Genomic DNA, 14001 nt, shown 5'->3' on the forward strand with positions numbered 1-14001 from the left:
CAGAGTTTTGCAGATTTATTAGCCTTCATATTAAATTTTAATTCATTTATATATATATATATATATATATATATATATATATATATATATATATATATATATATATATATATATATATATATATATATATATATATATATATTTCTGTTTAACAGAGAGAACATGTTTTTCAACACATTTCTAAACATAATAATTTTAATAACTAATTTCTACGAACTGATTACTTTATCTTTGCCATTATGAAAGTACATAATATTTTACTAGATATTTTTCAAGATACTAGTATTCAGCTTAAAGTGCAATTTACAGACGTAACTAGGTTAATAATAATTAGGCCTAATAACATTGAACTTAAAATGGTTTTTAAAAATATTTAAAACTGCTTTCATTCTAGCCAAAATAAAACAAATAAGAATTTTTCCAGAAGAAAAAATATTTTTAAAGCACATTCACTCTTATTTGTATGCATAACATGTTTTTGAGCAGCATGCACAAACACTAATACAACAAAGTTTGTATTTTTAACCAGATTAAAAATCAAAAGAAGTCATTGAAAGGTCTGAGGCGGTTATGATAAAGGTTTCTTTCAAAATGCATCGAATCATGCCCCGACATGACTAAGCTAATGTAAATGTGCTGATCATTTGTTAAAGGGACAGTTGACTCAGAAATGAAAATTCAATCATCTACATTTACTCTCCCTTCCTATTTTTTCTTCTGTTGAACTCAATTGAAGATATTATGAAAAATGTTGGAAGCCAGTAACCATTGACTTCCATTGTAATTTTTTTCCTATGGATGGCTACTGATTTCTAACATTCTTCAAAATATCTTGTTTTGTGTTGAACAGAAAAACTCATGGTTTGGAATCACCTGAGGGTGAGTAAAGAGTGAGTAAATCTTTTTTTTTTCTTCAGAATTTATGACACAGAGGTCAGCAAAGATTTTGGGTCAGTTATTGCATCCATCCTCCCTGAACAGACGTTACACAGACTGTCTTGACACAATCACAATAGTCACAAAGTTCAAGGAGGACTGTAAGTTTGATCAGCATTTGTGATGCGATTTCCTTTGATCATCTCAACCTCTGGTGATTATTTTTTCAGACGTTATGACAAAAAGAGGCAAAAATATAGGATCTGGTGCTCTTTTCCCTCCTTCTTTGTTTAGCCTTTGTCTTCTTTAACACTTTTTAAAAAATTTCGGTAATATAAATACTTTCAAGTCAAATTACCTGAGAGACAAGTGTTTTGAAAAAAACACATAAGTAATTTAACACTGTGCTTTCAAGTTAGAAAAACACATAAACAAAGAATTCAACATAAAATGTGTATTTTTCAAAAAACCCAAAGCTAAACAAAATGGTTGGAAAACAAAAACGTGAAATTTCTGTAGTTTTTTACTCAAAACAAATACATGAATAAAACATATTATAATAAATCACTTAACAACACACTAAACAAATAAATACAACTTGTTTTATAAATACATTCGTTTGCGCAGTTTTTTGTTTGTTTTGTTTTTCTTTGCTTTGTGTTTCGGTTTATTTAAAAGTATATATGTCTTCTTAAGGCCCAAAGTCTTTTTTTTTACCTGCATTTTTATTTGTCTTATTGGAACCTAATTAAAATAAAACCCTAAGTATCATCCTTTGATACCATGTACATTTTAGAGAAAATTGATGTCCATATTTGTACTAGTGGTCCGAATTTACATAAAACACTTTTTCCTGACTGTTTTTTTAATGCATTAATAACACATACATATTTTTGAACATGTTTCGACTATCAGAGAGTTAAAACTAATTTTTTGCCCATTTTGGACAATTAAAAATTGTTTGGGACATGCTGCAAAACAGTTGCAAGATGACACTGTATGTCTGTAACAAAATATAAAACATTCAAAGTATTTTAAATAGCCACTTAAGAGCTAAAATGTGCTGTCCACGTGGACACTAAGCCCAAGGAGGATATAACAGTTTTGTCTGGTTATCGAATTCCTGTAATCACAGCACTCATACAGCCAAATCATTATTAAACTGGTGAGTAATATTTTTATTGGAACTAATATTTGTATCGGAACATTTTGAGTTTACTCGCTTCATTCGCGCATCAAATTTGCTTTAATCGCACGACAAATTCACTTCACAAAAGACGCTGATTCCCGTCATGGGCAGTCTGCTCGGTGACTCTAGCTTCGTTGGTAAGTGGCTATTTCATTGAGACAATAGCTGTGCTTATGTGCTTTAGGAAGACTGAAAAACAGCTTTGATTTGTTTGGAGCCGTGTCTGAGTTTACTAGATCCATTCTGAGGTGCACCTAGCTCTGAGAGCTCATAAACTCCTCCAGAAACTTAACCTGGATGATGGAAGCTTTTTAGCTGTGCTTCCGACTGAGCCGAGCCCAGTTTGATGAGCTGTTGTCCTGTGTCGACAAAAGGGTTTTCCCACCGAGACACCAACAACAGGTGCAATGTTATAACCACGCCCCTACAAAAACAAGCTCCAAATTGGTTTACGCGGCGCGAATGTCCGCTGAAGTTCAGATTTTCTAACCCGAGCGAGTCAATCGTGCAAAACACTCAACTCGTGCCACTTCATTCGCACGAATCGCATAAATTGCGCCACCTCATTCGCATATATCGCAGGAAGCCTGTACGCGTCTTTGCATTGACTTACCATGTAAACCACTCGCCATTGATGCTTCTTCTGCATCTGGTGTGAACGCAGCATAAGTCTATCTCTCTCTTTTGTATGTTGTAGTGCTGTATAGTGCACTGAAAAAAGTGTTGCATGCAAAACTGTTGCAAACAATTTATTTGTGTTGAATTTAAACAAATAAAATTGAGCAATGTTCAACTTAATTTGTTTGTTTAAATTCAGCCCAAATAAATTGTTTACAACCACTTAACGTAAAAAAAAAAAAAGTAAATCCATGGAATCATCTTTGAATACTTTTTTTCAGTGTGTATTGAGCGTGAGATCAATATTTTGTATAACCCTGAGTTACTTTTTGGTTGGCCATCTCTTTGTTTCTAATAAGTCTCCTGTTTTTGTTACTGCAGACTAGTTCAGTAAATAGAAAGAAAGAAGAAATGCCCGCATGTGTTTAGCCTTTTACCTTATCACAAATAAAGGTAATAATGTTTTTGCTCTTTGGCTTTTTCAGGGTTAAATATTGTGATCTCCTGATTGCAACAGAGAAATACTGGGAAATCTCTGTAGACTGATGGCATTTCATGCCTTTCAGCCTTATAATCTTAAAATGTGAGCAAAATCACCTGTTTTGTCAACGCTTTAGACATTACACTAGAGAATCATTCAAACACTAGCTCTAAAGTGACGTTGGTGAATTAGCAACGGTTTCTGCTGTTCTGATGCCAGCTGCAGATGTAAATAAATGGCGGAGGAAAAGTTTAAAAAAATCCTCTTACAAAAGGATTTTGAGACTCTCTGTGTTTAATTTTCTTTTTCATATACACGAATATGTTGTCAAACTATTAAATAAACGCAATATCACATGAGTAGAAGTGTGATATGGCTGTATATCGTCACTGGTGGGACATTAAGCACTAACGCTCGCCTCCCACCAGTGCAATTTACCGATATATATATATATATATATATATATATATATATATATATATATATATATATATATATATATATATATATATAGTTTAAAATACACTATAACAAAAATAAAACAAACAAAACACTATATAAACAAATGTATTTATAAAGCAATGCAGAACAAGTTAAATATATTATTATTTAGCCTTCCTAAACAGACATTGCACCAACTCTTGACGCAACTGCAGTAGTTTTATGACAGTACGTTCGATCAGCATTTGTGGTGTGACTTCATTTTGGCAATTTTAACCCCTGGTCATTTTTTTTTTGTGTGCAGATGCTATATGATTACATTTGTATCAACCGCAGACTCTATCACACACTCACACACCTCGCCTTTAATCCTGCGCCGGTGGCAGCTTCCACGCAGGTCAGCGTTTGCTAGACACTGCTTTTATTTGGCCCTGATTATTTCTGCGCAAGTCACCTCACGTCCTGTCAGAGATGATCATCCTCACATGGCCCGATTCTGTTCCGCCTGGAGGCCTCTATTCAGGGCCCAGCACAGTCACTATAGGCCGGCCAGACCTTACTCACAGGCCCAGGGCAGCCCAGTCAGCAAATACACACCCAGCAGAGAATGAGACTTTAATACATCACCGTCTCTTAACAGCTGGCCGCCATAACAAGTGTACATGGGTAATACAAGAGTTGATTCTGGTGGATATTTAGGGAAATTGTATTAGCTTATAGCTTCACTTTCATATGCTGATGTCTAAATGAGCAAAGTAAATCTCGGTTTTGTGTATTGTCAAAACTGATTTTAGGCATATTTGCAAGTACATAGAGTTTATACAGTTCAATCCTTTTCATTGTTTCTTGATTTTTTAAAAAAGTGTTATGTTAAGGAGTATGTGTCATTAAATTTATTTTGGCATACATTTTAAAATGCAGACAATTTTGAGAATAAACCAGTTCATTTTCACTGCTAATTCTAAATCATATGAAAGACATTGTCGCCATCTAGTGGTGATGAGTCTAAACAAAGATAACTGTAACTGGTGGTGTTTATAGCACTTTTTTGTTGACAATTTAAATCCATTTAAACGAGTCGTCAATAAAACAGCAATTGGGATGATACGATATAGAATCTGGGTCAATAAATCAAGGAATATTGTAGAGCAGAGAAAACTACATGTGCTTAGCTCCCCATCTTGTCTAATTGTACCATTCCAAAAATGTTAAATGAATGTTTTTTGTGGTTAATAACATGTGGATTTGTTATAAAGAAGATCATTCAATTTATGTGACCATTAATAAAACTTTTCTTAAAAAAATAAAATAGAGGATTTGTCAACATTATATTTATATAAATATAAAAATCAAATAGATAGATAGATAGATAGATAGACAGACAGATAGATAGATAGATAGATAGATAGATAGATAGATAGATAGATAGATAGATAGATAGATAGATAGATAGATAGATAGATAGATAGATAGAAATATAAAAATAAAGTAATAAGTCTCCAGCACTAAATTTTTTTGTAAATATATTTATTTTACCATTTCATATTATAATATATACTTATTCTATTCAATATTTCCATCATTCATTCATTCATTTTCCTTCAGTTTAGTCACTTTATTCATCAGGGGTCGCCACAGCGGAATGAACAGCAAAACTTATCCAGCACATGTTTTACACAGTGGATGCACATCCAGCTGCAACCCAGTACTGGGAAACACTCTCATTTACACATACAGCCAAATACATACAGTCAATTTAGTTTAATCAACTCACCTACAGTGCATGTCTTTGGACTGTGGGGGAAATCGGAGCAGCCGGAGAAAACCCACATGAACGCGGGAGAACATGCAAACTCCACACAAAAATGCCAACTGACCCACCCGGGACTCGAACCAGCGACCTTCTTGCTGTGAGGCGACAGTGCTAACCTCTGAGCCATCGTGTCACCACTAAATTTATATATAAATATAAAAATCAAATAATAGTATAAAAATAAAGTAATAAGTCTCCAGCAGATTATTACAATTACCATTTTCTCATAAGTATAATTATTATACCATTACATCTCTGCTGAAAAAAAAAGCAGTTTAATTCCGCCTAAGCTGGTCAGCTGGTTTTAGAGGGGTTTAGGTCATTTCCAGGCTGGCTTCCAGCCATTAGACCAGGCTGGGAAATGAGCCCAGTTTAAGCTGGACATAGCTGGGCTCACTGCCTAAGCAGGTAAAGCTGGTTTTAGCATGGTCATCTCCCAGGCTGATCAGCTAAGACCAGGCTTGAAATGGCTGGAAACCAGCCTGGAATAACCAAAACCCCTCTAAAACCAGGCTGGTCGACCAGCTGAAACCAGCCAACCAGCCTCGGCTGATGTAAGCAGTTTTTTTAGCAGGGATATTATAATATATACTATTTCTATCCAATATTTTATTAGCTATAAATAGAAAATATTTAAATCGTTTATAATTATATGACTTCTATATTAAATAACTAATTGTTATTAACTTGTTTACATTTTACAATGAAGGTTCCATTTAACACAAGTTTAACTACATAGTAAACACGATAATCACTTCTAGAGAATTGATTTACGGTTAATTTAACATTTATTAAAGTGTTAAATATTTGCCAACCGAACTTACTGGAACTGAGCCAACAAACTAACTATGAGCAACCCATATGGTTAATTAACCAAAATGAATCAACACGAACAATGTAGCATATTTCTACGCTATGAACCTCTTTGTAAACTTTGCAGGCTGCAACATTATTGCATATCACGGGGGTGCACAAATAGCGGGCATTTTTTAATTTTAAGCTACTTGCGCAGTGTGCACAATAGACATCGTTTTGCTACAAAAAACATAATTATAAAAATTGTGTTTTATTCACTTGTCAAAGATAGCGAAATAAAAACACAAAACAACTCCAAGCACGTTGCTCAACGGGTACAATGGTATATTCCAGCTTAAACGAGCAGTTGTCATGGCCGCTTTCTGAGAAGATTAGCCTCTTTAGTGAGTAGAAGGAAGTGAAAATAAGATTTATAAAAGAGATGAACATGGCAGAGAAGAACAGTGCAAAAAAGGCGGACAAAAACTGTCAAGGAGCCGATGACAATGACAAGATGACAACGACCGAGTACTGCGCGCGGCTGCAGCAGTGGATGTGGCGCTACTACAACGGCTATGTTAGCTGGCAGAGCTGGGTGTTGATGTCCGCGCCGCTCTTTCCTCCGCCTCAGTTCGGTTGCCAGGCACCGGGCAGCTCCGCATCCGTGTATCCCACAACGCCGGCGGACATAGCCACCTGGTACAACCAAATGAGCAGCCCGGGAGCCATTCGTCCAGCAGACACCGCCACATCCAGCACTGCGGACAGAGAAGCAGCACAGCCCGCAGGTAGAGTAACTGTCAGTCATCTGAGGAGACAGAGTAGTTAGTTATTTTTGACTTAAAACCCCTAAAACACACGTTAATGAAGAACTTGACAAAATTCGTTTACATTTTATGTAACTTGTAGATTTTCCTTCACAATCCACACTTTTGGTGTTATGTATTTGCTCATTTAAAGGCATAGTTTACCTCAAAATTTAAATGTACTGTCTTGACAATGGCTACTGGCACTCTGAGAGTCAAAAAACATGTTGAGGCAAAGCAAAACTAATACACGTGGCTCATGATGAAGATACTTTGACAACATTTGAAGTGAAATGATGTGCAGGAAACTGAACATTTTATTTATGTTTATTTATTTTATTCACAATGCTGTGTTTTTATGTCCATTATTCATTTTGTTTTGATTTTGCTCTTAAAGTTGTGACATGTTGACATTTCTGCATCATCATGGTCCACAGTTTCAACTAAACAATAATTTTCAATTTAATGGTCTACTGAAGATAAAAGAAACCTACATATTGGATCGTCTGAGTGTAAGTAAACTGAAAGTAAATGTAATTTTTTGGAGTAAGCTCAGAAAATCACAAGTGATTCTATGCCACCTTTCCAGTCAGAATATGGAACTATTTGTGTCAGTATCTGTAACTGTTTAAAGCTATTACTTACTAGTTAAAGTAATTAGCAACTAATAAAATTATGGTAACTATAACCTAACTTTTCTGAATTTGATTGTAATACAATAAAATGCACATTTTGTAACCAATAACTATTGTGAAAAGTGCTATACAAATAAACTTGAAATTATTATTTTTTTTAAATTTACCAATTGGATTTGCTTATTTTTCAATCGTGTGTTGAAATTACGAATTGTATTTGTGTATTTTTGAATTGTTATTTGAATTTATGAATTTGATTTGCATATTTTTCAATATTTTTTTTACGTATTGGATTTGTGTATTTTTGAAAAAAATTTTTTAACGAATTGGATTTATATATTTTTGAATCTTTTTTTTTAGAATTGGATTTGTGTATTTTTGAATAATTTTTTATTATATATTGGATTTGTGTATTTTTTTTATAATTTTTTATTTACAAATTGTATTTGTGTATTTTTGAATTATTTAAAAAAAATTATCAATTGGATTTGCTTATTTTTGAATCGTTTTTCCAATTTATGTATTGGATTTGCGTATTTCTAAATCGTTTTTTATTTACAAATTGGATTTGTGTATTTTTTAATCATTTTTTTTATTTATGAACTGGATTTATGTATTTTTGAATTGTGGTTTGAATTTACGAATTGGATTTGCGTATTTTTAAATCATTTTTTAATTTGTGAATTAGATTTGTGTATTTTTTAAATAATTTTTTGACTTTATAAATTGGATTTGCGTATTTTTGAATAAAGTTTTACATTCACAAATTGGATTTGCGTCATTTTGAATCTTTTTTTTAAAATTACGAATTGAATTTGTGTATATTTTAATCATGTTTTGAATTTCCAAATTGGATTTGTGTATTTGTGAAGCGTGTTTTGAACTTACAAACTGGATTTTGTAAATGTGAATTGTGTTGTGGATGAATGAATTTTATTTTGTAAATGTATTATTTTTGAGACTGATCTGGCTCCATATTTAAAACATTTGACACGGTGGCTCAGTGGTTAGCAATGTCGCTTCACAGCAAGAGGTTCGCTGGTTCCGTGTTTGCGTGGGTTTCCTCCAGGTGCTCCAGTTTACCCCACAGTCCAAAGACATGTAGTACAGGTGAATTGAATAAACTAAATTGCCGGCAATGCATGTGTGTAAATGTGAGCGTTTATGGGTGTTTCCCAGTACTGGGTTGCTGCTGGAAGGGCATCCGCTGTGTAAAACATATGCTGGATAAGTTGGTGGTTCATTCCGCTGTGGCGACCCCTTATGAATAAAGGGACTAAGCTGAAGGAAAATTAATGAATGAAAAAAGTCTAAAATGGACATTTCCTGACCTGGGTGTTCAATGAGAATTACTTTGATTCAAGAAAGCATCTGATGGTAGTCTTTCATAACATGATCTTTTTCCTTTCAGGTAGAGAATACACTATACCCTCCCCTCTACGCAGATTTCTGGCTGAGACTGTTGATTTCTTTATTCTCTTCTGTGTAAAGGCAACCATAGTGTTGTGGATCATGCATCTCTGTGGAATGAAGTGAGTTGAGAATATATATATATATATATATATATATATATATATATATATATATATATATATATATATATATATATATATATATATATATATATATATATATATATGTGTGTGTATGTATGTATGGAATGGGAATATGGAATTAAATATGGAATTAAATATGCAGTGCAAATAGACTATTGTATAATGACAATTCATATGTTTTTGATCTTCTGAACAGAGATATTTCCAAATTCATAATGCAGTTTATAGTGGAAGAGATTGATGAGAACACGTCGTTGGAGGACCTGCAAAAGATGATGGTCGTGGCTTTAGCATACAGAGTCCTGGTGTGTGTTTATGAAGTAAGTGAGTCTCCTGGAGATTCTATCTTTTTATGCAACATTGAGAAAGCTAAAATTACAAACCTTGCTTATTTAATATATTTATATTTTTGATCAGCATTTTCACCCTTGTACTTTTGCTGCTTAATAACAGTACTTGGTGGGAAACTCTGTGGTCCAAAGTGATTTAAATAAGTTTTAGACATCTTGCCTGCACTCATACAGTCTGTTTTCTGTGTTTTTCTGCAGATCATCTGTATTTGGGGAGCTGGAGGTGCCACTCCAGGAAAGTTTCTTTTGGGTCTTCGAGTCGTCTCATGTGACACAACAGTCCTGGTGCAACCGAATCGGGTTTTGGTGGTACCAGCATCCACTGTCAGCTTATCTGCGTGAGTTATGCATACATACATACATATAAAAAAAGTGACATACATACTCATGGGTTATTGCTCACTAAACAGCACTGATAAAGTTGTTTACAAAGAGATCAATCAGGTTGATTTTGATTTATTTGATTATTACTATTTTTATTAATAACATTATTAGGTAGAAAAATAGTGCTAAAAACAAAATATTACTGTGTAATTACTGATTAAAACTTATTTAATACAAAGATGTGAAACATTTGAATTACAACTGAAAAATAGTTATTGGAAAAATTAGACTGGGGTCAGATAGGGGCATCATTAAAGGGCACCTATGATAAATATCGTCTATTGTAAGCTGTTTGGACAGAACTGTGTGTAGGTATAGTGTGTCCACTGTCATATTAGAGTGATAGAAACACAAGAAGCCTCTTTTTAAAAATTTCCTGACGTTAAACTAGGACCCAAATCCCAGTGATTTTGAGGCCCACCGCAACGTGACGTAGGAATGGGGTTTTCCCTGTCCACCGAATTGATTGACAGGTGCCATGTTTCTATAATAACATGTATACACATGTCCACAGAACATTTTTTCATGTCTGTTTCAAATCTCTGTGATTTCTATAAGTTTTACAAGTTTCAAACGTTTGTAAAACAGAGCATGTTTCTAATAAAGACACTAAAACTGATTCTGATTCTGATTCTGGCAATAAAACTGATTCTGATTCTGATTCTGAAAATCTCTATCTAATTCTTAACTGCTATAATAAGCACGACCGCATGGTGTCAATAAATGCACATATATATATATATATATATATATATATATATATATATATATATATATATATATATATATGTATATATATATATATATATGTATATATATATATATATATATATATATATATATATATATATATATATATATATATATATATATATATATGTGTGTGTATATATATATATATATATATATATATATATATATATATATATATATATATATATATATATATATATATATATATATGTATATATATATATGTGTGTGTGTGTGTGTGTGTGTGTGTGTGTGTGTGTGTGTGTATACTGCAAAGGGTGTTTGTCTGAGACTCATCATTTCAGAAAGGCTTGAATAAACTCCAACACAAATACATTAAACAGTTGGTATATTTCACTGATGAGCTGTATTTCAGCTTTATACATGTCTGTCTATCACTGACTGCAGTTTATCTGATGTAACAAGAAGCAGACATGCACGTGGAAGCGTTGGGCGGGAAGAAGCAGCTCATTTTTATTTAAAGCCACAGGCTACAAAAACAGCTACACTGTACTCTGACACCAAAATGTGCAGATTCTGTAGGCTATAATAAATTATGTGATGAGTATTTTGAGCTGAAACATTACAGACACATTCTGGAGACACCAAAGGCTTATCTTACATCTTGTAAAAGGGGATAAATAGGTGCCCTTTAATATTTGTTTATACAGAGATTTATGTAGGTCTGTTAGAGAACCTGTTGACCTGTAGCCCTCACTGTAGCATTATTTGCCAATGGGTACTTGGGCAAAACACCCATTGGTGCAAACCTGTTATAATCTCAGTTTCCAACAAACTCTTATTTTGTCATTCTATATTTTAAGGTCCCATAAGCTTGACTTACAATAAACTAATTCATTTGCAAGCAGTAAAAAAAGCTCAAAACAAATGATAATGTCTGAAGAACAAATCATGTTGAAACTTGAAATCCATCTCGATTTCCTCCATCAAAAAATTGCACAGAACATACAGTTTAAAATGATGAATAAAATATATTTTTCTACATGTCACCTGTAACTCAATAAGTATTAAATATTTCTTTACACAAGTGCAAATATGATTTTAGAATCTGGTTCGAAGGCAAACTTTTTATTGGAATCTTAATTTTCAGGGCCCTGGTTCAATGCCTTGAAAATGATCTCAAGGCATCTCCAAGCCCAAATTTAAGATTAAATATTTTTTTTGTATAAAGCTAATAGCTATTGTATATAAAAGTGAGTGTCTGAAGAAGAAATCATGTTGAAACTATGTATGTTGCTTGTTTCTCTTCTATCTAGAATTATACATAAAACATTTGTTTACATAAAAAAATTTATTTAATTTGTAAAAATTGTAAAAAGAAAATCAAACTGAATGCTTTCAGTTGAAACATTTTATTTTTTCCTCCACTTTGCAGCTCCACAGTACGGGCCTTAAACAAAAACTTCTCCATCGCGTTCCTGTTCCCAATCTTTATCACACTACTCTTTTTCCAGCACAACAGAACTGTTTATGATGTTGTGGCTGGAACTATCGTGGTTCAGAGGAGATCGAGAGCCAGATGACCATCCTATGAAAACTGCTCCTGTCAAGCTTTTTAACAGCTTCTCAGTATTTAATTGAAATATATCATGAGAGTATGCACTGCTGATTTGCACTAATAACCCATGTATCATAGCTAATGTTTACAGCACTAAGAAATATCAGTTTTCTTAGAGATGTTCGTCAGTTTCATGCTGAGTGATATAAAGACACATGTTTTTATGTAGACATGCTTGAAAATGAGTGGAATGTTTCACTTTAAACAGCAGTTTAATCCACAAGTTTTTCATAACTTCAAGCTTTAGAGCCCAGACGAGTCTGTTATTAATCTTAGCAAAGGCAAGGAATTAGGTTCGGCATTCATGGCGTATCCTTTTGCTGTCCGGAATGTTCCACTCCTGTTGTCAAGTCAGATATAAGCCTCACTACATTTCTCAGGGTTTCTGAAAACGGTCTTTATGTGTCCTGTTTTTCAGAGTTGAGTATGATATTTTGAAACACGCATTATCTGCCCTTCAGTATTCCCCATGCCAAACACATCAGTTTTGATTTGTCATTGTGTATGGTTCATATATATTCAATATCGGGACGAGAATGTTTGATGCTAAACAGCAGTGTACGTATTTACCACTTCCTTTTTCTGGCTTGTGGATAAAATGATTTAGGTTTCTCGTCGTATTCAAATAGTTTTTGTGATGGGTTTTGTTAAGATCTTTAATTATTTTATTTTTTTACATTCCATTTCCAATTATTTTTATTCTTTGCAGCGCTTCATGGGATTGTAGTTCTTTCCCTGTTTACAGTGGTTAAGTATAATTTTTTGGTCATACAGTGCATCCGGAAAGTATTCATAACGCTTCACTCTTTCCACATTTTTATGTTACAGCCTTATTCTAAAATGGATTAAACTCATTTATTTCCTCAAACTTCTACACACAATACCCCATAATGACAATGTGAAAAATAATAATTAAAAATAAAAAGCCTGAAAAATCACATGTACATAAGTATTCACAGCCTTTGTTCAATACTTTGTTGATGCACCTTTAGCAGCAATTAAAGCCTCAAGTCTTTTTGAATATGATGCCACAAGCTTGGTACGCCTGTCTTTCGGAATTTTTGCACATTCTTCTTTGCAGTACCTCTCAAGCTCTAGCAGGTTGGATGGGAAGCGACAGTGTACAGCTATTTTCAGATCTCTCCAGAGATGTTCAATAGGATTTAGATCTGGGCTCTGGCTGGGCCACTCAAGGACATTCACAGAGTTGTTGTGAAGCCACTCTATTGATATTTTGGCGTTGTGCTTTGGGTCATTGTCCTGCTGGAAGATGAACCATCGCCCCAGTTTGAGGTCAAGAGCACTCTGAAGCAGGTTTTCATTCAGGATGTCTTTGTACATTGCTGCATTCACCTTTCCCTCTATCCCAGAGGTGGGCAAACCACCGCCTGCGGGCCATACGTTCTTTTATCAAAGATTTGTGGTTTTATCAAGTTTTATGATGATTGATCTGTATATTATAAAAACAGTGCAACTTAGATTGTACATTTGACTGAACAGTAAACTTAAAGAATTATTTTTAATGTGTTAATATGAGATTTTTTTCTATCAGACAATATCTTTTCTATTCTCCACTGTGAAAATTATTACATTATTATTATTTTTATTATTTTAAGGGATTATTTTATTGTTTTATGATGATTGATCAGTAAATATAAATAGCAGTGCAAATTCATTTGACTTGTAATTTTTACTCATTAATAACTATAAAAAAAAATCAGTTTT

The 14001-nt window shown here is 33.5% G+C and overlaps 1 protein-coding gene across 1 annotated transcript; it reads left to right on the top strand.

Moving 5' to 3' along the window:
* The first annotated feature begins 6588 nt into the window (after positions 1-6588).
* Positions 6589-12821, top strand: fam8a1a (family with sequence similarity 8 member A1a). The gene is made up of 5 exons (XM_056480138.1): positions 6589-7001; positions 9066-9186; positions 9407-9530; positions 9759-9898; positions 12094-12821. The coding sequence occupies exons 1-5, from the start codon at positions 6656-6658 to the stop codon at positions 12239-12241; spliced, it is 879 nt and encodes a 292-aa protein (XP_056336113.1). The 5' UTR covers positions 6589-6655; the 3' UTR covers positions 12242-12821.
* The last annotated feature ends 1180 nt before the right edge of the window (positions 12822-14001 follow it).

The sequence above is a fragment of the Danio aesculapii genome, chromosome 19 (assembly GCF_903798145.1).
Source record: "Danio aesculapii chromosome 19, fDanAes4.1, whole genome shotgun sequence".
NCBI lineage: Eukaryota > Metazoa > Chordata > Actinopteri > Cypriniformes > Danionidae > Danio > Danio aesculapii.

Coding starts and splice junctions, on each gene's coding strand:
- fam8a1a (XM_056480138.1), top strand. CDS start 6,656: ATGAACATGGCAGAGAAGAACAGTGCAAAAAAGGCGGACAAAAACTGT. Junction 9,187..9,406: donor ATGCATCTCTGTGGAATGAA/GTGAGTTGAGAA, acceptor TCTTCTGAACAG/AGATATTTCCAAATTCATAA. Junction 9,899..12,093: donor TCCACTGTCAGCTTATCTGC/GTGAGTTATGCA, acceptor TCCACTTTGCAG/CTCCACAGTACGGGCCTTAA.